General features: G+C 43.3%; 1 protein-coding gene across 4 annotated transcripts in view; it reads right to left on the reverse strand.

The window, feature by feature from the left end:
- Positions 1-25,483, reverse strand: part of LOC143815513 (uncharacterized) — a 781,879-nt gene that overhangs the window by 121,164 nt on the left and 635,232 nt on the right. For all 4 annotated transcript variants that reach the window (XM_077294772.1, XM_077294774.1, XM_077294771.1 and 1 more), the window contains one exon: positions 17,230-17,312. In XM_077294772.1, the coding sequence (XP_077150887.1) occupies positions 17,230-17,312 (83 nt within the window). The remainder of the gene's footprint in view (positions 1-17,229; positions 17,313-25,483) is intronic.

Genomic DNA, 25,483 nt, shown 5'->3' on the forward strand with positions numbered 1-25,483 from the left:
ATTTTTGCGCACGGTGCAACATGCAGCTGTACCTCTGGCAGAGTGGGCCTTGAAGAGTGGGATGCTGGTGTAAAAGATATCAATGTACAGGTGATAACCCTTATCCAGCAGTGGGTGCAGCAATTCCCACACAATTTTCAGGGGGGTTAATTTGGGTGTCCTTCCCCTCGTAGACCCTAAATCTGTGGGTGTACCCTGAGGTACTCTCGCACAGTTTGTACAGCTTTATTCCATACCTGGACCTCTTACTGGGCAGGTATTGTCGGAATTTTAGCCTCCCTTTGAAATGAACGAGAGATTCATCAATAGCGATGTCCCTCTGGGGTATGTACGCCTCAGCAAATTTTCTGCTGAAGTGTTCAAGTGTTCAACCACTGGCCGAATTTTATATAGAAGATCAAAGTTAGGATCGTCTCGGGGAGGACACAGCGCATTATCACTATAATGCAAAAATCTTTGGATCCCTTCAAATCGTGTCCTTTTCATGGCCATGCGGAATACTGGTGTACTGTAGAGAATATCAGTACTCCAGTACTGACGAATCCCTGGTTTTTTTATTATGCCCATATGCAGCACAATTCCCCAAAATGTCATCATCTCTACTGCATTTACAGGCGTCCATCTGGCGTATGATGACGTGGGATTTTGGGTGAAAAATTGCTGGGCATACAGGTTCGTCTGGGCTAGCATAAGATTTATTATTTCCTCACTGAAAAAGAATTTGAAGAAGTCAATTTCAGTGAGGCCAGTGGTGTCAAACTGGATTCCTGAGCTGCTGCTGAAATCCGGAATGACGGGCTCAAAATTTTCGGGGGGTGCAATCCATACGGGATCGATTGCTGCAGGAGGTCCTAGGGCACCTTGTTGGGGGTCCTTCCTCACCAGATGAGGAGGATGAGGAGGAGAAATAGAGGAATGTGGGATCTTCCTCACTGGCTGAATCCGTGTCGGATGCAAGGATGGCGTAAGCCTCCTCTGGTGAATAGTGCCTTGTTGACGAATGGGCCATTTTTATTTTTTTTCCCAAACCCCGGGGATGTGTATGTAAGTGGTGCTTTTACATGCGTAATGTGTGGGGCTTGAGTATAGGGTACTCTTTATTATAACAAAACAGAGAAAAAAGAAGTAGAGAGGTAAAATGTAGAAGAAAAAATGTAAAGAAAAATCAGATTTAAAAAAAGTTTGTATAAAAAAAAAAAACAGACATTCACTACACTAATGCCCTCCCTATAAATTTATCCGACGCAAATTCTTGTTTACAAAAGAAAAACGGACATCACCAACAATGTAACGTACGCTCCCCTAATGCACTCGCTAAAAAGTTAATCGACGCAACTAATTCTTTTTTTTTTACAAAATAAAAACGGACGTCACCAACAATGTGACGTACGCTCCCCTAATGCACTTTTTATACAAGAAAAAAAAAAGCTACCTCCCTACCTATAAAACTACTCTGTACTTTTTTTTTTCTAAAGCAAGATCGGTCGTCACTAACGCTGTGACGCCGGCTGTACTAACATGCTACCACTAAAATTACGCTGTACAATTTTTTTTTCTCTAAAAGAAGATCGGTCGTCACTAACGATGTGACGCCGGCTACACTACCTTGCTATGTCTAAAACTATGCTGTACTAACTACTATTATTTTTTTCAGAAAAAACTTGGATGTCGCTTAGACTGCGAAGTCCACTACGCTAACTAGCTAAAAAAGAAAAATTCCCCTGGCGCAGTCTCTAATCAGCAGCGACACTAATCAAAGCGCTGCGGACACAGGAAGAGCACGAATGCTCTGTGCGGGACGCCGCGCACAGGAAAAAAAGTGCAAAAAAGTGCGCAAAAAAATCTATTGGAGAGAGGAGAGGGAGAGGGAGTACTGGAACAGGGAGGGGGGATAGGTAAGGGGACGTCAAACACTGACGCTGGCTACGGTACTCTGAACATTTTTTATTACCTTTTGTGCATTACTGCCCTTTTCCAAGATGGCGTCTTTGGTCTCATGTGCACTGTGTCTTCCTGCATAAAACTCCACCCCAGCCTTCAGTCTGTGCTAGAGTATTCTGCATTGCATCCAGCTCCTGACCCTGGTGACTCCCTGGCTATATACCTGCTCCTGTGAACCTGTGTGGTGATCCTGCTACTCTGCTCTGAGTTCCTGCTGCATACACCAGTTTCCAGTAATCCTCCTTCATCTGCTGCTCGTGTTTACTTCCATCTGCATTTTCTGGACATGTAAGCTGTTGCTGCTCTGCAATAACCTGAGACTATTACCCAGGTCTCCCTGGTTGAGCTAAGATATTATTTGAACTGCCTTATAAGCATATCTATCTGTGTTTGGACTAAAACAAGTCAAGTATCCTCAAGAATAATTGTGCTTCATAGACATTCTGCGTGATTGCATTTTCCTCTGAAGTTTCCTATAGACTGCTAAGCTGCGTTTAATATTTACACCAAGTGCTGTGGACTTGAGTTTCTCTCTGCACCGGTTTGAATCACCGTGTTATAATATAGACTTTACCACTTTTAAAACTGTGTCCTGTAGTTGTCTTGTTCCACGCAAAGAGTCTCCTGAGTTATCCCCTATAATTATTACAGGTACTTTGCTGAGCCTGAAACTACACTGTTCTAACTACGATTATTATTTAAAAAAATAAAAATAAAATCGGACTTCGCTTAGACTGCGAAGTCCGCTACACTAACTAGCTAAAAAAAGAAAAAGTCCTGTGGCGCAGTCTGTGATCAGCAGTGATACTGATCAAAGCGCTGCGGACACAGGAAGAGCACGAATGCTCTGTGCGGGACGCCACGCACAGGAAAAAAGTGCAAAACAGGGCGCAAAAAAAAATCAATTGGAGGGAGGGGAGGGGGTACTGGAACAGGGATGGGAAAGGGGTGGGGGAGGTGCTGCTGCTGCTGCTGCTGTTATCACAGGAGTCACACAGCAGGCAGATGGCAGCACAGCACAGATCGCAGATCAGCACAGGAGGGCAGGAGATCGCAGGGACGATCGCACTGGCCACCAATGGAATCTTTTCTCAGGTAACACAGAGGGGCTTAGACCACCGCTCTGCACGCCAAATCTGAGGTAAAGATGGCGTACAGGGTGGTGATCGCTATTTTAAATTAACCCCTTTGGCGCTGATTGGCTGGAAGCTATTGTTCAGCCAATCAGCGCCATAGGGGTTAATCAGGTGAGGTGACGTGGTGATCACCCCACCTACTGTGACGGCTGTGACTGGTGCTACGTCACACACCACCAATCACAGCCTGTCACATTCTTTTTTTTTTTTTACAACTTTATTGGCAGCTTTGCTGTGATTGGCTTTTGAGAGTTCACCAGCCAATCACAGCGATCGCCGATGCGGGGGGGCGGATCAGCCCCTCGTGGTGATGTGCCAGGATGGTCTGCTGTCAGAAACAGCAGCCATCCTCACCCGGTCACCGCGCGATGCAGTGCGGTGACCGGAAATAGCAGTGCCGTACTAGTACTGCGGTTTGCGGGTACGCAGTTCCCGCAAAGCAGTACTAGTACAGCGCATGTCAGGAAGGGGTTAATGGACTAAACTGGAAATAGCATATTGCACAATATTTAACGAGATCAGTAGATTTTTGCTATGTAATGTGAAATGTTCATGATGTAGGGGCAGAGACCATGATTCCAGCGATGGGTAACTGTCACGGGTGTCTCAGATGCAACAGACTGTCACTCTGCATCTGACTGCAGAAGGTCTCTTTGTTTGGCATTACAGATGTGTTATGATCCCAATGGCAGAGGATCTCAGAGATTACAGCAAAGTCTGCAAACATAAATACCAGCTCATAGGGAAGTGGTAACTAGGCTGACCATATACCTGATCCTAGCACAAACAACTAACAGTAGCCGGGGAACGTGCCTACGTTGATTCTAGACGTCTCGCGCCAGCCGGAGAACTAACTAACCCTGTCAGGGAAAATAAGACCTCTCTTGCCTCCAGAGAAAAGACCCCAAAGTTATAATACAAGCCCCCAACAAATAATAACGGTGAGGTAAGAAGAAAAGACAAACGTAAAAATGAACTAGATTTTAGCAAAAAGAGGCCCACTGACTAATAGCAGAAGATAGTAAGATGACTTATATGGTCAGCAAAAAACCCTGCAAAATATCCACACTGAATATCCAAGAATATCAGCCCCCTAGAGCTTCCAGCGATATCAGGAATCACATTTTGTACAAGCTGGACAAAAATATGAACAATGCAAATAAACAAAAATAAGAAAGCAGGACTTAGCTTATCTTGCAAAGAACCAGGACCTGAAGACAGGAGCAAACAGAAATGAACTGATTACAACGATGCCAGGCACTGGACTGAGAATCCAGGAAGTTTAAATAGCAACACCCCAGGCCTAACGAACCAGGTGAGTACCAACCTGGGAAAAGACAATCCAAGTGCCAAACCACTAGTGACCACAAGAGGGAGCCAAGAAGTATAGTTCACAACAGTACCCCCCCTTTAAGGAGGGGTCACCGAACCCTCACCAAGACCACCAGGGCGATCAGGATGAGCAGCGTGGAAGGCACGAACCAAATCGGCCGCATGAACATCAGAGGCGACCACCCAGGAATTATACTCCTGACCATAGCCCTTCCATTTGACCAAATACTGAAGCCTCCGTCTAGAGAGACGAGAATCCAAGATCTTCTCCACCACGTACTCCAACTCGCCCTCAACCAACACCGGAGCAGGAGGCTCAACAGCAGGAACCACAGGCACAACGTACCGCCGCAACAAGAACTATGGAACACGTTGTGAATGGCAAATGACACCGGAAGATCCAAACGAAAAGAAACCGGGTTAAGAACTTCCAAAGTTTTATAAGGACCAATAAAGCGAGGCTTAAACTTAGGAGAGGAAACCTTCAGAGGGACATACCGAGAAGACAACCAAACCAATTCCCCAACACGAAGTCGGGGACCCACACCACGGCGGCGGTTGGCAAAACGCTGAGCCTTCTCCTGTGACAACTTCAAGTTGTCCACCACATGATTCCAAATCCGTTGCAACCTATCCACCACGGAATCCACCCCAGGACAGTCAGAAGACTCAACATGACCCGAGGAGAAACGAGGATGAAAACCAGAGTTGCAGAAGAATGGCAAAACCAAATTAGCGGAACTAGCCCGATTATTAAGGGCAAACTCAGCCAATGGCAAGAAGGTCACCCAATCATCCTGGTCCGCAGAAACAAAACATCTCAAATAAGCCTCCAGTGTCTGATTAGTTCGCTCCGTTTGGCCATTAGTCTGAGGATGAAAGGCAGATGAAAACGACAAATCATTTAGCACAAAAAGATCGCCAGAATCTGGACACAAACTGGGATCCTCTGTCGGACACGATATTCTCAGGAATGCCGTGTAAACGAACCACATTCTGAAAAAACAAAGGAACCAGATCGGAAGAGGAAGGCAACTTAGGCAAGGGCACCAAATGGACCATCTTGGAAAAACGATCACACACCACCCAGATGACAGACATTCCTTGAGACACCGGAAGATCAGAAATGAAATCCATGGAAACGTGTGTCGAAGGCCTCTTCGGGACGGGCAAGGGCAAAAGCAACCCGCTAGCACGAGAACAACAAGGCTTAGCCCGAGCACAAGTCCCACAGGACTGCACAAATGACCGCACATCCCGTGACAAGGAAGGCCACCAAAAGGACCTAGCCACCAAATCTCGGGTACCAAAAATTCCCGGATGCCCTGCCAACACCGAGGAATGAACCTCAGAAATAACTCTGCTGGTCCACTTATCAGGAACAAACAGTCTGTCGGGTGGACAAGAGTCAGGTCTACCAGCCTGAAATCTCTGCAACACACGTCGCAAATCAGGAGATATGGCCGACACGATTACTCCCTCTTTAAGAATACCAGCTGGCTCCGAGACTCCAGGAGAGTCAGGCACAAAGCTCCTAGAAAGAGCATCAGCCTTAACATTCTTCGAACCAGGCAGGTACGAGACCACAAAGTCAAAACGAGAGAAAAACAATGACCAACGAGCCTGTCTAGGATTCAGGCGCTTAGCAGACTCGAGATACATCAGATTTTTGTGATCAGTCAAGACCACCACACGATGCTTAGCACCCTCGAGCCAATGACGCCACTCCTCAAATGCCCACTTCATGGCCAACAACTCCCGATTACCAACATCATAGTTCCGCTCAGCAGGCGAAAACTTCCTAGAAAAAAAAAGCACATGGTCTCATCACAGAGCAACCAGAGCCTCTCTGCGACAAAACAGCCCCAGCACCGATCTCAGAAGCATCCACTTCAACCTGAAAGGGAAGTGCGACATCAGGCTGGCACAAAACAGGCGCCGAAGTAAACCGGCGCTTCAGCTCCTGGAAGGCCTCCACGGCTGCAGGAGCCCAATTAGCCACATCAGAACCTTTCTTGGTCATATCCGTCAAAGGTTTAACAACGCTAGAAAAGTTAGCGATAAAACAACGGTAGAAATTAGCAAACCCCAAGAACTTCTGAAGACTCTTAACAGACGTGGGTTGAGTCCAATCATGAATAGCTCGGACCTTGACTGGGTCCATCTCCACAGCAGAAGGGGAGAAAATAAAACCCAAAAAGGAAACCTTCTGCACTCCAAAGAGACACTTTGAGCCCTTCACAAACAAAGCATTATCACGCAAAACCTGAAACACCATCCTGACCTGCTTTACATGAGAATCCCAATCATCAGAAAAAACCAGAATATCATCCAGATAAACAATCATAAATTTATCTAGATACTTCCGGAAGATATCATGCATAAAGGACTGAAACACTGAAGGAGCATTAGAGAGCCCAAAGGGCATCACCAAGTACTCAAAATGACCTTCGGGCGTATTAAATGCAGTTTTCCATTCATCTCCCTGCCTAATGCGCACAAGGTTGTACGCACCACGAAGATCTATCTTGGTGAACCACTTGGCACCCTTAATCCGAGCAAACAAGTCTGACAATAGTGGCAAAGGATACTGAAACTTAACAGTGATTTTATTCAGAAGCCGATAGTCTATACAAGGTCTCAAAGACCCGTCTTTCTTGGCCACAAAAAAGAATCCTGCACCAAGAGGGGAAGAGGATGGACGAATATGCCCCTTCTCCAAAGACTCTTTGACATAAGAACGCATCGCGGCATGCTCGGGTACAGACAAATTAAATAATCGTCCCTTAGGAAATTTACTGCCAGGAATCAAATCTATAGCGCAGTCACAGTCCCTATGAGGAGGAAGAGCACTGGACCTGGACTCACTGAATACATCCTGATAGTCACACAAATACTCAGGAACTTCTGAAGGAGTAGAAGAAGCAATAGACACCGGCGGAGAATCGCAATGAATTCCCTGACAACCCCAACTCGACACAGACATAGCCTTCCAATCCAAAACTGGATTATGGGTCTGTAACCATGGCAGACCTAAAATGACCAAATCATTCATTTTATGCAGAACAAGAAAACGAATCACCTCCCGATGTTCAGGAGTCATGCACATGGTCACTTGTGTCCAATACTGCGGTTTATTTTCCACCAGTGGCGTAGCATCAATTCCTCTGAGAGGAATAGGAACTTTTAAAGGCTCCAGGACAAAACCACAGCGCTTGGCAAACAACAAGTCCATAAGACTCAGGGCAGCACCTGAATCCACAAACGCCATAACAGGGTAGGAAGACAATGAGCAAATTAAAGTCACAGACAAAATAAATTTAGGCTGCAAATTACCAATGGTGACAGGACTGACAACCTTGGTTAGGCGTTTAGAGCATGCTGATATAACATGTGTAGAATCACCACAGTAAAAACACAGCCCATTCTGACGTCTATGATTTTGTCGTTCGGTTCTAGTCAGGATTCTATCACATTGCATTGAGACAGGTGTCCGTTCAGACAACACCGCCAGAGGATTAGCGGATTTGCGCTCCCGCAAACGCCGATCAATCTGAATAGCCAGCGCCATAGAATCATTCAGACTTGTAGGAATTGTGAAACCCACCATCACATTCTTAATGGCTTCAGAAAGGCCATTTCTGAAATTTGCGGCCAGAGCACATTCATTCCATTGAGTAAGCACAGACCATTTCCGAAATTTTTGGCAATACACTTCAGCTTCATCCTGGCCCTGAGAGATAGCCAGTAGGGCTTTTTCTGCCTGAATTTCAAGATTAGGCTCCTCATAAAGCAATCCGAGAGCCAGAAAAAACGCATCAACATCCGCCAATGCCGGATCTCCTGGCGCCAACGAGAAAGCCCAATCCTGAGGGTCGCCACGCAAGAAGGAGATAACAATTTTAACTTGCTGAGCTGAATCTCCAGACGAACGAGGTTTCAAAGAGAGAAACAATTTACAATTATTCCTAAAATTCCTAAATTTAAATCGATCTCCAGAGAACAGCTCAGGAATAGGTATCTTAGGCTCTGACATAGGACTGCTAACAACAAAATCCTGAATGCCCTGCACTCGTGCAGCAAGCTGATCCACACTAGTAATCAAGGTCTGAACATTCATGTCTGCAGCAAAGCTTCAAGCCACTCAGAGAAAAAGGGGAAGGAAGAAAGAAAAAAAAACAAAAACTCAGAACTTCTTTTCTTTTAATCCCGCTTCTGCAATGCATTAACTATTCACTTGGCCTGGCATACTGTTATGATCCCAATGGCAGAGGATCTCAGAGATTACAGCAAAGTCTGCAAACATAAATACCAGCTCATAGGGAAGTGGTAACTAGGCTGACCATATACCTGATCCTAGCACAAACAACTAACAGTAGCCGGGGAACGTGCCTACGTTGATTCTAGACATCTCGCGCCAGCCGGAGAACTAACTAACCCTGTCAGGGAAAATAAGACCTCTCTTGCCTCCAGAGAAAAGACCCCAAAGTTATAATACAAGCCCCCAACAAATAATAACGGTGAGGTAAGTAGAAAAGACAAACGTAAGAATGAACTAGATTTTAGCAAAGAGAGGCCCACTGACTAATAGCAGAAGATAGTAAGATGACTTATATGGTCAGCAAAAAACCCTGCAAAATATCCACGCTGAATATCCAAGAACCCCCGAACTGACTAACGGTGAGGGGGGAGAATATCAGCCCCCTAGAGCTTCCAGCGATATCAGGAATCACATTTTGTACAAGCTGGACAAAAATATGAACAATGCAAATAAACAAAAATAAGAAAGCAGGACTTAGCTTATCTTGCAAAGAACCAGGACCTGAAGACAGGAGCAAACAGAAATGAACTGATTACAACGATGCCAGGCACTGGACTGAGAATCCAGGAAGTTTAAATAGCAACACCCCAGGCCTAACGAACCAGGTGAGTACCAACCTGGGAAAAGACAATCCAAGTGCCAAACCACTAGTGACCACAAGAGGGAGCCAAGAAGTATAGTTCACAACACAGATGCCTCCTTAATCCTTCTGACTCTTGGACCCAGCGGCAACCTCCCTCCGGCTCTAGTTGACACACCTAGACCTGGGGGATTATAAATCCCCAGTCTGCTGCAGAGAGTCGCTGGTGATATTCACATTTTTCCCTTGTGAAGGCTTGGAGTTATAGCAGTCGACTAACTTCCTCTCTGGAGCTGCTTAAAGGGAACCTGTCACCCCCAAATCGAAGGTGAGCTAAGCCCACCGGCATCAGGGGCTTATCTACAGCATTCTGGAATGCTGTAGATAAGCCCCTGATGTAACCTGAAAGATGAGAAAAAGAGGTTAGATTATACTCACCTGGGCGGGCGGTCCGATCCCATGGGCATCGCGGTTCGGTCCGGGGCCTCACATCTTCTTACGATGACGTCCTCTTCTTGTTTTCATGCTGCGGCTCTGGCGCAGGCGTACTTTGTCTGCCCTGTTGAGGGCAGAGCAAAGTACTGCAGTGCGCAGGTGCTGGGCCTCTGACCTTTCCCGGCGCCAGAGCCGCAGCATGAAGACAAGAAGAGGACGTCATCGTAAGAAGATGGGAGGCACTGGATCGGACCGTGACTCCCATCAGACTGGACCGCAGCGGGACCGCCCCTGGGTGAGTATAATCTAACCTCTTTTTCTCATCTTTCAGGATACATCGGGACTTATCTACAGCATTACAGAATGCTGCAGATAAGCCCCTGATGCTGGTGGGCTTAGCTCACCTTCGATTTTGGAGGTGACAGGTTCCCTTTAAGCTAATTTCATTCCCCTTGTCTGTCTACCTTTTTGTCTTTAGTTTAGAGTGGGGATTGACCAGTGCAAGTCCCCTCCCCCTCCCTATCCAGGGTCTAGCTCTAGTGAGATACAGGGCTAAGGTTTCTGCTCGGTGATTGGTGAGGAACCAATTTAGGGATGGTAGGGCAGGAAGGGTGTTATCAGATCTATCTAGAGGTCTCCATTCACCCTTTCCCTAGTGTCTGGCCTTCCTTCCCTTCATCCCTTTGCGTTGCACTTTGTCTTCCCACACTGTGCATGACAGTAACTTACTGGGCTGTGTTCTGTGCTGTTTCACTACAATCAGTGTTTTATCAGCAAGAGATTATGACTACAGGACAAGTTTCCCCTGCCTTCTTGTCCAACCACACCCTCAGCACTGATTAGCAGCATCCTGTCAATATACATTAAACACAGTAAGTTGCCAATCTATGGTGTAGGTGAGTTTGCACAGGGCTCAACATTCTGAGCGCTGCTAAAACTACAGCAGAGAAAATTATGACTATCATAACTGCTGCACCCACTAAGTGATACATTGCTACAATCAGGGTCTCTGTAACTTGATCTTGCTGCTGTCAGATTATGATGCAAAAACTTGCAGGCAGACTACCTTTAAAGGAAAGTGATAATAAAAAAATTATCCATTGTTTATATTAAGGTTTTGTGCTAAATGTATTAAAAAAAATTGGCAATATTTTTTTCCTTATCAGTCTGTAATAAATATGAAAAATCTTACAATTTTATCACTGGTCACTGGGGCTATTTTAGACTTTAACTTCCTGTTATTCCTGGGAATCCCCGCGCACATTGCAGGAGACTTACTCAGACTCTATACTTTGTATTGAAGCATCTGATGAGTGTGTGCAAAGGTCATTGTGAAGGGAGGGGAGCTGTGACATTTATTGTAATTAGTGGATCCTGTGCTATCAGCTGTGAATAGAGGTGTTGCCTGTCAAAATAAGCCTGTCTCTGATCATAATGAGCCTGCTGAAAACTCTTCCTGTAAGGACAGGAAGTTATAGTCTAAAATAGCCTCAGTGGCCAGTGTGAGAATTGAAAGATTACTATTTTTTTATTATTATTATTATTATTATTACATATCGTGATATGAAAAACAATGTCAAAAATTAAAAAAAAAGATTCTTAGGAAACCACTTTTCCAGTATGCTAGAATGCCATGCTAAACGCTATGGTAGAATCTGTACTTCCCACTGTGCGAATAAGAATTTAGAACTTACACCCTAATATTGTATCAATTTGCGAGAAGCGATGTACCAAATTTGACACTGTATTTCCGATAATACAACAAGCCTAACTATAGCTATTACTGCTTTTTAGGGGTTCAACATCACAGTCAGGAGTCTAGGTTATCAAACTCCCAAAAGGCTATTCAAGGTGCTTTCACGCAGAAATTATCTTATTTCCTCTGTATTCAGTTCTTTCAACACAGTCGTTTGAAATAGCTGCTGGCTTGTCTGTTGCTGAGACTCCCCTCCCCCCACAAGTATGGCGGGAGGTGGAGGGGGGAGGGGGCTGTACCAATTTTCAACTCATGAACGTTGGAGGGTATGTCATCATGCTAGAAAAAAAATGCGTGAAAGGATAACCTGTCATAACCACACAAAGACAAATAATAATAATAATTATCATGGTAATAGTATATTATCTGGCAGCATTTGCTTAGCTTTCCTTTGAAGACTCAGTCACATTTGAACACATATGCATTAAGCTTTAACCAGCATGAAGTCGTCAATGCTACAGAAAATGAATCATATACCATCCGCTTTGTGAATAATTCAGTGGCAACAAAATAACACACACACGACTACCCAATGCATTATATTAATCTATATTTCCCCATAATGAGCGCCGTCAGAGAGGTCTCATACTGACTATCACCAAAACACTCTACTGTTATCACAGGATTTTTTTTTAAATGAAGTAGAAAAATTGGATACCGTGGTAAAAAAAAACAAACAACAACAACAACTTAAAAAATCATAGAACTAAAAAAAAATTACATTTTTACATGATAGCCCCTATAGCAGAATCCCATAACTCCCAACATGAAATTGCGATGTGCACAACTCCAGCCTTACTTGTTATTTTTCTATAGTTCTCAAAGGTGTACATATTAGTAAAGCCATCCAAACTACCGATTTTGACAAGGCCTTCTGACTATAACATGGCAGATGATATTTGGCAAAAGAAGCATTGGCATGTTGAATTTCAACACCCGGTTTTTGTTCTAAGGGAAAGTTTGGGGGCAGGAGGGAACACAGCAGCTGCGTATGAAGTCTTATTGGCTGTGCTCCAAGAGAAAAAGTATGCAAATTGTTTCTTTCTCTAAAGAAAATCTATCTCGCTAGTGCCAACTATTGGGGGTGACCACTAAATATAAGCAAATAAATTTATATGGTCACTTGGTCCATTGGCCATGTTAGTATTCCATTACTGCTGGATGGGAGCCCTGCGAGCCACCTTCTACCTGTCGGCATCCCCAGTTCCTCTTTTGATTAGTTGGCCTGGCGCGAGGTTGTGAGTGTGCTCTACCTCAACAATGACAAATCGCCGGGCCAGGTAATTAAATGAAGAGTCACAGATGCTGGTAGGTAGGAGGTAGTTCACAAGACTTCCATCCATTGGACACAAAATACTAACCTAGTAACTGGACAAGGGTCCTCCAAATCCATTTGCTTATTTCTGGTGGCCACTTTATAGGTCAGTGACCAACCCTGTAATGATCCCTGCAACACGACTAGGGTTATTAATCAATGCCAGACATCAATTTTCAAACAGTTGTTTCAGAGTACTTACCCCTCATCAGTGTAGAGCAGGGTTTGGCTAGTTAAATGAGATGTCCTTGAAGCATCGTTGGAGGGGGTGCACATGCTCTCCTTAAGGAGACTAGCTGTGCTTAGAGTCTTACCAAAGCCTGATTGAAAATGATCTCACTTCCAGAAAAAAGGGACATAATCTCACTGGTGCCACCTAATATGCCCTTTTCTGAGCCTTGCAACATGAGTAGAGGTGATAACCAAGCAAGACACGCATCCGCATCTGTAGACAGCTGTTTTGTATATAGTGTTTGCTCAATAGAGGATAATTTCGTAAATTTTGAAAACTTTACAATTTAATTTTTAGAATATTTTGCTGATGAGTAACTGTAGGCTATAAACCCATCTACCTACCGTTGTTTAAGGTTCTTGCCCATCCCTCATCAGTTTATAACGGGGAAGGCCCCAAATCTGCATCAAAAGTGTCTCATTCAACCACCCAAAAAATGCTTTACACTGAGGAGGCACAAGTTTCCTGAAACAGCTGACTGTACATGGGTGTCTGGCTCAGCTAATATGCATAGTCATGTTGCAAGGCTCGTTAAAGAGCTGCATATTGAACTATAGGGTAGCAACCTCCAGATTATGGTGCTAGAAAACTAGCCCTAGTAGGAGAGCAAATTTGCATTCTCAGGGCAGACAGCCAGAACCAGAGGTTCCTGACAGTGACTTTTCACACCTCCCACCTCCCCATTGAAAACACATGCAGGCTTTGCCAACAGCTATTGGCATGAGCATCTTTACTAGGTTTCGAAATACAGTTATGTAATAAAATGTGTAGTTTAAATTCTTATTAATGATTTTATAGACCAAAGATCTCCTTTTCCATTCATGCAGTATATTTACACGATACAGAACATGCCACATTGGACTGGCCTGACATGCATTAGAGGTCTGCAGACACCCTAGGGGCATTGGTCTGTTTGCGCTTTGAACTCCAATCTCAATCATTCAATGATAAATACACTTTTGTGCGGAATTGTCAAAACAGTCTGGACAATAATCGCTTGAGATGGGAAAGACGCTGAGTTCCAGTGAGTTAGTCAAGCGTTCAATGGTAGCCCGGCAACAACACCATTGCATTCTCAATGATAGGCAAACAAGTGTGTTTAGAGATTACTTTTCCATTCCGTTATCAAGACAGGCACACATTTTGGAGATAAGGCACTCTTCTAGTGAGGCTTTTCCTTGCAATAAAGTCAGGCCTCACAGTCTTTAGAGGAGACAATAGCCTGTAACTTCGAGCATTGGCTTTCTCACTGGCCTTTGAGGAAGCCGGTTTAATTAAGTAGGCTGTTAATTTTAATTAAGTGCAAATATTTTAAAAATTATCAAGCTGTTTAAATATTATGTATATGTGTTTCAAGTAAGTTTGGGATTTAAGGGGTAACATTTCTCCCTGCAGAGCGTGAGAAATTAGGCCTGGCATGTCAGAGTGAGGAGACTTATATGCCATGCATGCTTGTCTGGGAAATTAAATATGTAAATTACTTCTTCAGAGAAGAAGAGTACTAGAACACTACTGCTAACTATTGGAAGTAGCAATCCTAAAGCCTTATTACTTAGGATAAAAGCCAAACCAAAATCTCTATTGGCAGGCATAATTGTTTGGCGTATTGCCCCTCGTCAGTGCATAATATGAGATCTGACTTGGCTAGATGAGAGGCTTAAGACTGGAATCTAAGGGGTAACTTTTCTCCTTGTGGAGACTGACAAGCCTTGTGCTTTTACTCTGAAGAGGCAATCTGCATATTTCATTTCCCACAGGAAATGAAAAATGGCAAATAAGTCTCCTCACTCTGACATGCCAGGCCTGGCTTGTCACTCTCCACAAGGAGAAATGTTACCCCTTAGATCCCAGTTTTAAGTCTCTCATCTAGCCAAATCAGATCTTTACTTTACACTGATGAGGGTCAATGCCCCAAAACACCGTATCTGCAAATTAAGATTCTGGTTTGGCTTTTATCCTAAGTCATGTGGCAAGGCTCGTTAAAGGGTCAATGTTGACTTTTAGGATTGCTACTTCCCATAGGTGGTGCTAGAGTTCTAGTCCTCTTCCTCTCTGAACAGGCAATTTGTATATCAAGTAAGTGACTCATATCAGTGTCATGTCAGTGGAACTTCTAGACAATAATTTGCCATACCATTTCTGGATATTCACAATATACCCATTTAATCCCTTGGGCTTTTGCCAGACTAGGGTACAAGGTGACATGAGGCTTTTATGGAGGTATATTTTCATGTGTTAAAATAGTTCATTAAACAATGTATATGTATTACAAATGTAAAACATGTTACAAAACTAATCACTGAAAATCTCCTTAATTTCTGAAAACATTATATAAGCCCCTATGTGGTCATGTTGCCCAAACCCGTCAATCAGAATCCACATTTTATTTAGCTCATTCTGGTCCTCAGATCCAGCTGGTATATAACAGTCAGTGCTCTACAGGAAAAAAGGAAGCAAATTAGCTCTTCCCCAGAAAGAAGAAGTCTAGTTCATATTAGCGGAACCAGGAGCCAGTGCATGTACAACTGTTTGGGGGTATTTGCCCCTCACCTGTACAGAGAACCAAAAAACGCTTAGACCTGAATCATAGGCATCTCACCCAGCCAATCAGGACCCTTCTGATGAGCAAAAAGAACCCCTGAAAAGCTTTCAGCATATAGGTATCTGGCTAATAAATCATATCTAACCAATGTGGTATGGCAGAACTGTTCAACTCTGTTTGCTCTGCATTATGGGTATTCAGTAATAAAACTGTCTTAAAGGGAATTTATCACGAAGATCATTTTTCCCTCCACCAAAAAACACTGCAAGTATGAGCATGCAGGTCTTTAAAATATAAATCCATGAACACCTTTAAATCTCCTATCTGTTACTGAATTCCTGAAAAATTAGGAAAAATTAGTATTTTTTCATTCATATGCAAATAAAATATTATATGCTCTGGGTGTGAAAGAGCATGGAAGAAGCCATTGCCTCCTCAAGTTGTTTCACCAACCCAGTATCAGCTTCTTTAGTTTGATTGATAGCTCACTGTGTAAAGTCAGCCTCTAGGCAAAGGAATCAGACAGTGAGTTATCAATAAAGATAAAGGGGTTGGTGCCCAATGCAGAAACATCCTCCTTAAGTGCTCAGTCACACTCAGAGCACTTAATGTAAATGAAAATGCTGATTACTCAGGAAAGCAGCAACAGATGGAATATATAAAGGCGTCAATGAGTTTACATTTCAAAGACCTGCATGCCCATGTACAGTATATGGTTTTAGGGTGTTGATCTTACTGACAGATTACATTTTAATTAAAAGATTTTTAATAGTTTGAAACCTGCAGTAAAAAGAACTAGAACTCTTGCTCCTATGGGCCATAAAGACACTTTTTCAATTTTAACACTTTTTAAGACACTTACTTTTGGAAAATAGAGTAAGTATGAGTTTCTTAACTCCCCACTGGGACTTACAACCTAAATTCCCTATCTGTATGTCTTTGGAGTGAGGTAGGAAACCAAAGTACCCAATGGAAAGCAACGCAAACACAGGGAGAACATACAAACTCCTTGTTGTCCTTGGTGGGACTTGAACCAAGAACCTCAGTGCTGCAAAGTAACAGTGCTACCCACTGAGCCGCCATGCTGCTCAAAGGAGGTTGGAGAGGGGCAGCAGTTCCCAGTTCCTCCAGACATTAGTTTTGTCCAAAGGAAGTGAGAGTAAAGCAGACAACTAGCAGCTGGTGATTGACTGCAGAACTCACTGACATAATGTCATGCAGGCCTAGAAGACCCAGGGCCAACGTTGTTGGAATGGGTCCCGGCACGGTAGAGGCCGTTATAATTTTACATGGCGGAATACGGTAGTTGAAAAGATGTTGTCTGAGTAGTGGACAGCTCCTTTAACTAACACACCTTTTCTCTATTTTTGTTCACAGATTTCATGTTGTTTTAAAAAGAAACATAAAAAGACACCCCTTCCAGTGTGCACCCTAAAATGCATTTTTGTCTGGATTTGTTCTACTCCTTCATGGACACTTAATAGACTCTGAAGATGCAGAGGAACAAAATAAAGCCCTCACATCCCACTATAGGTGCCATTTTTGAAAGACCAACATTATGTCTGAAGTTGTCAGATTTACGTTAGGACTTTATTTGTGTCACTGCTCAATGAAAAAAACACGAATAAATATTACTAACCTGTTTAGAAGGGGAAATAGAGATACAGCCAGATACACACAAGGATACCATTTCAAAGGTTTAATTTCTTCTGCCATAATAATCTGAAAAGAAAAAAAATAGATATCGCATGAGACAATTTTATCCGCTCAGTGAGGCTAAATCAGCGCTTCAAAGTGCAATGGTATGGAAGGCTGCAAGCGAAATCCTTGTCCTTGAGAGACACAATACCAGCAGCGATAATCTCCGGAGCGCAGATCTCACCATCAGACTTCGAGCCCACCGGCCCTTGCATCCTCACAGAACCCCTCCCCACCTGCACACTTACAACTTTTCCACCCACCCACTGCACTGCCACTAGGAGCCGTCTAGGGAAAGCAGACTGCAGAAGTAACTCAGGATTTTATGGACTGGTGAATCTGTGATTTGGAGAATCTGTGAAACGATTTTTGAAGAGAATAAACCACAAGGTACTAAACAATAAAGCGCCTGCTGTGAACTGACTAGTATCCATGCCTTTGTCAATTACATCATCCCATTTGTTGCTCAGTTATGGGAGGGAAAGATATGTGCATTTTTAATAAATCATATAAATTAAATTAATGCCATTAATGCCAGACCGTGATAACTGGCCTTCGAGTTAGAGATGTTTGATCAAATATGCAAAACTATTCCTGGAAATTGCCATGCAAGTGACATAAATTGTAATTCTAATACATCTGACTAGGGACAAAAAAAACTTTACCCAAAGGGGAAACGTACACGTTTACAGGACAATGTGGTTGTGGGGTGTGGGAATACTGAGAGATTTATCACAGCTGACAGAGAGATCTGACTTTTGTTAGGTGCCAATCATAATTAGTCCAAAATGCCACGCCAGTCACTCAAATATGAAATCTAAGTTTTATTGATAATTCAGCATGTGGAAATAGAAGGGACGGCTAAAGGTTCGGTCTGTTCCCAAACTTGATCATAGCCTTAAAGGGAACCTGACAGCGGATACATGCTGCTGAATTCATGGGCAGTATATATCAGACACTATTTGTGCTGTAAGTATAAGGCCACGTTCAGTATCTGGTCAGTATTTTACATCAGTATTTGTAAGAACAATCAGAGGAAAATGCTATGTGCCCACGTTGCGGATTTCTGTGGAGATTTTTCCGCTCAGTTTTTGATTTACCGCGGATTTCACCTGCGGTTTTACACCTGCGGATTCCTATTGGGGAGCAGGTGTAAAACGCTGCGGAATCCGCACAAAGAATTGACATGCTGCGGAAAATAAACAGCAGCGTTTCCGCGCTGTATTTTCCGCAGCATGGGCACTGTGGATTTGGTTTTCCATAGGTTTACATGGTACTGTAAACTGCATGGAAAACCGCTGCGAATCCACAGCCAAATCCGCAACGTGTGCACATACCCTAAGAGAAACACGTCAGCATTTCTGTATTTCTCACCCACTCCTGGTTTTGACTTTCAAAATACTGATGTAAAATACTGACCAAATACTGAATGAGGCCAAACTCTGAAACGCTGAGGTATGCTTCTGTCCCGCTGCACTGGAACGACAGGTTTCTCCCTATACAGGAGAGAGATCAGTCTGTCCGCAGGAGAGGAGAAGCTGCCGGGAACCGTCTGATACATGCTGCCTGGGGATCAGATTGCAGGAATCAGCTGTCAGGTTCCCTTTAAATAAAACAATAGTATGTGATTAATACACAAATAATATATGTACAAATGAACAAAAACATGGCATACTAAAAATAAATAACAATACCATCACAATGTAAGTATATAAAGAATATATTAAAAAGACGAGGAATCAAATCGAATATTTTATTCATTTGTACATTTGTGTGTGTATGGGTTTTTTTTATACTACATACATTATTCACATGTTATTGTTTTAATTAAGACGATAATGAAAGTCTGGGACAGACCGAAAAGTGTGCTATCCTTTCTAATTCCACATGCTGACTTTTCAAAATGAAATGCATATTTAAGTGAGTGGCGGAGCATTTTGCACTATTGCTTGGAGATGTGTCCCCTACTACAGAGCACTGCTGTGTTCTAGCTATGAGTGCTGACCAGAAGCTTAATTATCCGTAATTAAATAATGAGAGTCCTGGGAGAAAACCTCCCTAGGCTGCAGTCACACTTCTGTGTAAGTGTTAGCATCCGAGAGAAACGAACCAATTTTTTTCTCAGGTGACATCCCAGTTACATATGTTTATTCTATATTCTTCTTCTGTCTGTGCTTTTTTATCCATCGATAAAAGGAATCTGTCAGTAGGATCAACCCTCCTAAGCCATCTATATGTGCATGTAGGTCATAGAAAGATGAACAAATGACACTTTGATATCTGATATCTTATTCCAGAGAAATCCACTTTCTTCATAATATGTACTCGTAAATGAGCTGCTAAGATCTCTGAGCTAACTTTATAAGTAAGGGGACGTTACTAGTGTGAGACATATATAACAGGAGAGCACTGTGAGTCACTACATGTCTCACACTGGCAACGCCCCTATAAATTTATAATAAGCTCTAGAGGCAGATAATCGGTGAGATCTATGCCCAGCCCATAGATCTTAACAGCTCACTTACATATTAAAAAAATATATACAGGGTGGGCCATGTATATGGATACACCTAAATAAAATGGGAATGGTTGGCGATATCAACTTCCTGTCTGTGGCACATTAGTATATGGGAGGGGGAAACCTTTTCAAGATGGGTGGTGACCATGGGGGCCATTTTGAAGTCGGCCATTTTGGATCCAACTTTATTTTTTTCAATGGGAAAAGGGTCATGTGACATCAAACTTATTGAGAATTTCAGAAGAAAAACAATGGTGTGCTTGGTTTTAATGTAATTTTATTCTTTCATGAGTTATTTACAAGTTTCTCTTTTTTTTACAGCCATTGACATGTCACAGCTGTTAACACGTGAGGAGGGGATAGAAATTGTATTGATATCTGGTGAACGCAGTCACTGCAGCAAATTTCAATGCAAGCCACCCTATGCAAGACAACTGTCACCATTCCCATGTTATTTAGGTGTATCCATATAAATGGCCCACCCAAAAAAGTTTGCCTCATCACTGAACATATTATTCTGTATAACCTGAGGTTCCTGCTCCAAATTTTGTTTTGCCCATTCTGCAAATTCAGAGCACCGATCTGGCATCAGTTGAACATCCCTTAGGATATTAGCTACTCACAAATGGCACCCTTACAAAATCCAGCTGCTGCAGCATCTAAACGAGGATGACCCAGATTGGAAAAAATAAAGTTGTATCCAAAATGGCCGACTTCAAAATGGCCACCATGGTCACCATCCATCTTGAAAAGTTTTCCCCCCTCCCATATACTAATGTGCCACAAACAGGAAGTTGATATCACCAACCATTCCCATTTTACTTAGGTGTATCCATATAAATGGCCCACCCTGTAGATTACTCTGGAACAAGACATCAGATCACAGATAACAAGGTATCATTTCATTTAGCTTCTGAAGAACTATATGCCCATATAGACGGCTTAGGAAAGTTGATCCCACTGATAGATTCCCTTTAATAATGTATCAGTTAAACACAGATGAAACTCAGATGGATCTCTGATGTCTGGTAGCAAAATTGAAAATAAGAAATGTTATTAGTCACAGACCAAAGAAATAAATCCTTTTCAAAACAAATGCGTGTATGGATCAATGAAACTCTATAGGTCAGTGTGCTGTCCAAGAAAAAAACAAACAGCCCACGGATGTCACAGATGTGTGACTATAGTCTTAGTCTGAATTCATTCTCATATGCAGCTATATATTTTTCTTACACTGCATTATTACTTTAAGAACAAGTAGTACAGGAAAAGAATGGTTCACTACAAAATGTCACATCAAGCCTCAGTGTGTATATTCCCAGAAGATGCCAGGCTTGTGTCCTGTTCTCTCTTGTTCTGTTCATTGATTGCGGCTCTGGCACTCATGTCCTGGCAGAATGAGCAAGGCAAAGAAATAGATAGGACAGAGGAGCATTTACTCCTTACATCATGATCTGTAACTGGTAGGCAGAGAAGTCATTCCACATCGGCTGTCATTGAGCCAGTAGATGTACAATCTATCAACCTTTGCTAAAGGTGCCCATGTTTACTTTGAGAAAACTACCAGCTGACATGGGGAATTGGTTTACAGCACATTTAGTTTACCCAAATTAAAGGGGTTGTCTGGGACTTTAACACTGATGGCCTCTCCTTAGGATAGGTCATCAATATCTGTGATGCTGTGACGGTCCTTAGTAAGGGCCCTCAAACTGGCACTGGAGCTGGGAGCCTAACTATCCCTGTCCTGGGGGTACTTTTGAAGGTAGAGAGGCCCCGGTCTCCCACCTTACTTTGCTCCTGTTAAACCCTGCTCTGTACCCTCCCCAACCCCCCTGAGGCATGGGACAGAAATATGAGCTAAACAAGACACAAAGACAAAACAGGGATTACAGAAAACCAATATCATACAAAAGCACTCATCAACAATAGGGAGGAGGATAGGGATAGGGAGGAATAAACTAAATAGGAATAGGGACCAGGAGATAAACTCTCACGTACAACAGCAAACATCACTACTACTACAACTCCACTCCAACTACTAAGCTTTAGCACTTATAAGGTACAGGAAAATGAATCTTTCACAGGCAAGGACTAAATCCCAGAGCCAGTATATATAGAGGAAGTAAATGATAAGCAGTTGCAGCTGAGATCAACCAAGCTGTATGGAAAGAGTTCTTAACCCTCTAAGCACTGAAGTAAGGTAAATCCATTTAAAATAGGACATAAATCTCTAAAGAGGACTGTGATTCATTACCCAACGTGTCCTTCTAAATTCAGGTCTTCCAGGGGGATGTGACACCCTTGTGACAATATCTGATCGGTAGGGCTGCAACACCTGGCACCCCTGCTGAACAGCAGTTCATGGTGTCGGCTGGAACTGCTCAGTTACGGTGCTGCACAACACGTCTGTTATTGGAATAGTGCCCTTGGCCAGATACTGCATATCCACACTCTATTGAAATGAATAGTGGGCAGATGTGCAGAACGTGGCCGTGATCACTATGCATTCAATGGAGCTGTGCAGCTCCATAACTGAGCAGTTCTGATCGCCGCCAACATCAGGAACTGCTAATCGGCAGAGTGCCAGCTGTTGCACCCCTACTGATCACACATTGATGACCTATTCTAAGGATGGCCATCAATGCTAAAATCCCAGCCAACCCCTCGGAGAAATGAAGCAGATAAACACAAAACATAAAAATGATTTCACTAAATTCTATTAAATGTATTTGAAACTGAATGTATAACTCTTTAGGCCATGTGCACACGATGCGGATTTGCTGCGAATCCGCAGCGGATTTTTCCACGCAGAAACGCTGCAGATCCGCACTGTGATGTACAGTATAATGTTATTCAATGGGAAAAAAAAAATCTGTGCAGATGGTGCGGAAAAATCAGTGCGGAATTGCTGCGGATTTCAAAGAAGTACATGTCACTTAGTTTGTGCGGATCTGCAGCGTTTCTGCACCCCTCCATGATAAAATTCCGCAGTGGCAAAAGCCGCAGAAAATCCGCATCAATTCCGCATAAAAACCGCACAAAATCCGCATAAAAATCGTGACAAATCCGTGGCTGCGGATTCTGCCAGGAGATGCGGATTTTGTGCAGAAAATTCTGCACCTCTTTTCTTACGTGTGCACATAGCCTAAAAGTGTATCCTTAAGTAAGCTAATTACATACAACATATACATTCAGTGAGAGGAGACGCCGACGATATATCATCTTGAAAACGTTCAGCGATATAAATCATCTAATTTTGGTATGATCTATTCTAAATAATTGTGAGAAATGATATTGCACCACATAGGAAGACAAAATGAATGTTTTATAAAGTGATTTCAATTAAGTTATATAATACAGACAGATATATAGTAATAACAACTAACGGGAAACCGACTACTAAATATTATTTCAGCCCTACTGTATGCTTAGCTGTGGCGACCAGCAACAGAACAAAGAGGTGACCAATTATTGACTCTAGATCTCCAGTCTTTTGGAGAACTACCAGCACTTTAGGGTACCGTCACACAGTGCCATTTTCATCGCTACGACGGCACGATCCGTGACGTCGCAGCGTCGTATGATTATCGCTCCAGCGTCGTAGACTGCGGTCACACTTTGCAATCACGGCGCTGGAGCGATGCCGAAGTCCCTGGGTAACCAGGGTAAACATCGGGTTACTAAGCGCAGGGCCGTGCTTAGTAACCCGATGTTTACCCTGGTTACCAGCGTAAACGTAAAAAAACCAAACAGTACATACTTACATTCCGGTGTCTGTCCCCCGGCGTTCTGCTTCTCTGCACTGTGTAAGCACCATAGCCGGAAAGCAGAGCGGTGACGTCACCGCTGTGCTCGCTTTCCGGCCGGCAGGTGCTCACAGTGCAGAGAAGCTGAGACGCCGGAGGACAGACACCGGAATGTAAGTATGTACTGTTTGTTTTTTTTACGTTTACGCTGGTAACCAGGGTAAACATCGGGTTACTAAGCACGGCCCTGCGCTTAGTTACCCGATGTTTACCCTGGTTACAAGCGAACACATCGCTGGATCGGTGTCACACACAACGATCCAGCGATGTCAGCGGGTGATCAAGCGACGAAAGAAAGTTCCAAACGATCTGCTACGACGTACGATTCTCAGCGTGATGTCTGATCGCAGTAGCGTGTCAGACACAGCGATATCGTAACGATATCGCTAGAACGTCACGAATCGTACCGTCGTAGCGATGAAAATTTCACTGTGTGACGGTACCCTTATAGTTCAGGGACAATCTGGCAGTTGTGGGGTAGAAAGTGGCATTACCAAGAGGACTTCTTATCTCCTTGTTTTTCCATTACCATAGGAGTAACAATGGACTCACTGACAACAAGGCACATGACCAGAAATATAGATTTTGTACAGTAAAGTGGATGATAATAAAGAAGATGGTTGAACAATAATATAGCAAAATTGTTTTTTTTTTCATTGTACTGTATTATCACAAAAGGATAAAAAAAATCCAATAAAAATAACTTACTAACTGAATGAATTGTTCCCAGCATTGTAGCAGCTAATATGAATATTCACAAAACCCCCTATGGCCTTGTGCTGCAGAAAGAAAAAGAAAAGAAAGCTTCCAGAAAATAAAAGGTTGGAAGTAGTCATGAGCGAACAAGAAGGTGTTATCTGAGCATGCTCATGTGCTAACTGAATGTCGCTGGTGTGCTCAAAAAATATGTTGGAGTCCCCATGCCTGCATGTCTCACAGCTGTTCGACAGTTGCAACACACGCAGGGATTACCTAATAAATGGACAATCCGTGCATGTGTTGCGACTGTCGAACAGCCGCGAGACAAGCCGCCGCGGGGACTTGAACATAGTTCAAAGTTACTCGGTTAGGACATGATTATGCTCAGGTAACACCTTATCTGAGCACATTCTCTCATCACTAGTTGAAAGGCCAATGAACCCACCCAGCATGAAAATTGTGTAGGACCCTTACACGCTATTCAGAACTGGCGGAAAATGATCAAAATGTTTTGTCAAAAAAGACCAAACATATAGAAGGGGCAAAAAGTAGTAGTAATCTGCATTTTCTAATCATCCTGCTCCTGCTGTAATAGCAATCCACTCAATAGTCAATCTGAGGCATCAGAATTGCAGGGAAAAGGACCAATAATGACGCAGGGGCGTGTCTTTGACTACGTCAGACTCTGCAGGCACAGGAGCTGAGCTGAAGTAATAGATTACAGCTCTGCCATATTCGGGCTAAGGCCGGGTTCACATTAGCGCATGTGTGCCCAGCGTATACCTGCGTACCGATCCGCATGCGTCTTGCGTACATATATTTAACATTGTGTACGCAGGGACATGCATTTGCATCAGTTCACATGCGGATGAGTACGCATGCGTCATTTTGCAGTGTGCGGCAAATGCAACATGTTGCATTTTTTGAGGTGTCAATTTAGAGCAGACATACGCATGCGGATGAGTGCGTCAAAACAACGCATTACTGTCTATGGGAAAGCATTGGTACGCAAGGACATGCGTATGCATACGTTCGATACACATGCGTTCTTCATAATAATCATGTCCAGGAAATGATGTCACCACCAGCAAAATCCCTGCTGTATAAAAGGGGTCTGGAGACAGGAAGTCCAGTACTCTCAAGACTCTGGATGCGGGCACAAGACTCTGGCT

The sequence above is a fragment of the Ranitomeya variabilis genome, chromosome 3 (genome assembly GCF_051348905.1).
Source record: "Ranitomeya variabilis isolate aRanVar5 chromosome 3, aRanVar5.hap1, whole genome shotgun sequence".
NCBI classification, from domain to species: Eukaryota; Metazoa; Chordata; class Amphibia; order Anura; family Dendrobatidae; genus Ranitomeya; species Ranitomeya variabilis.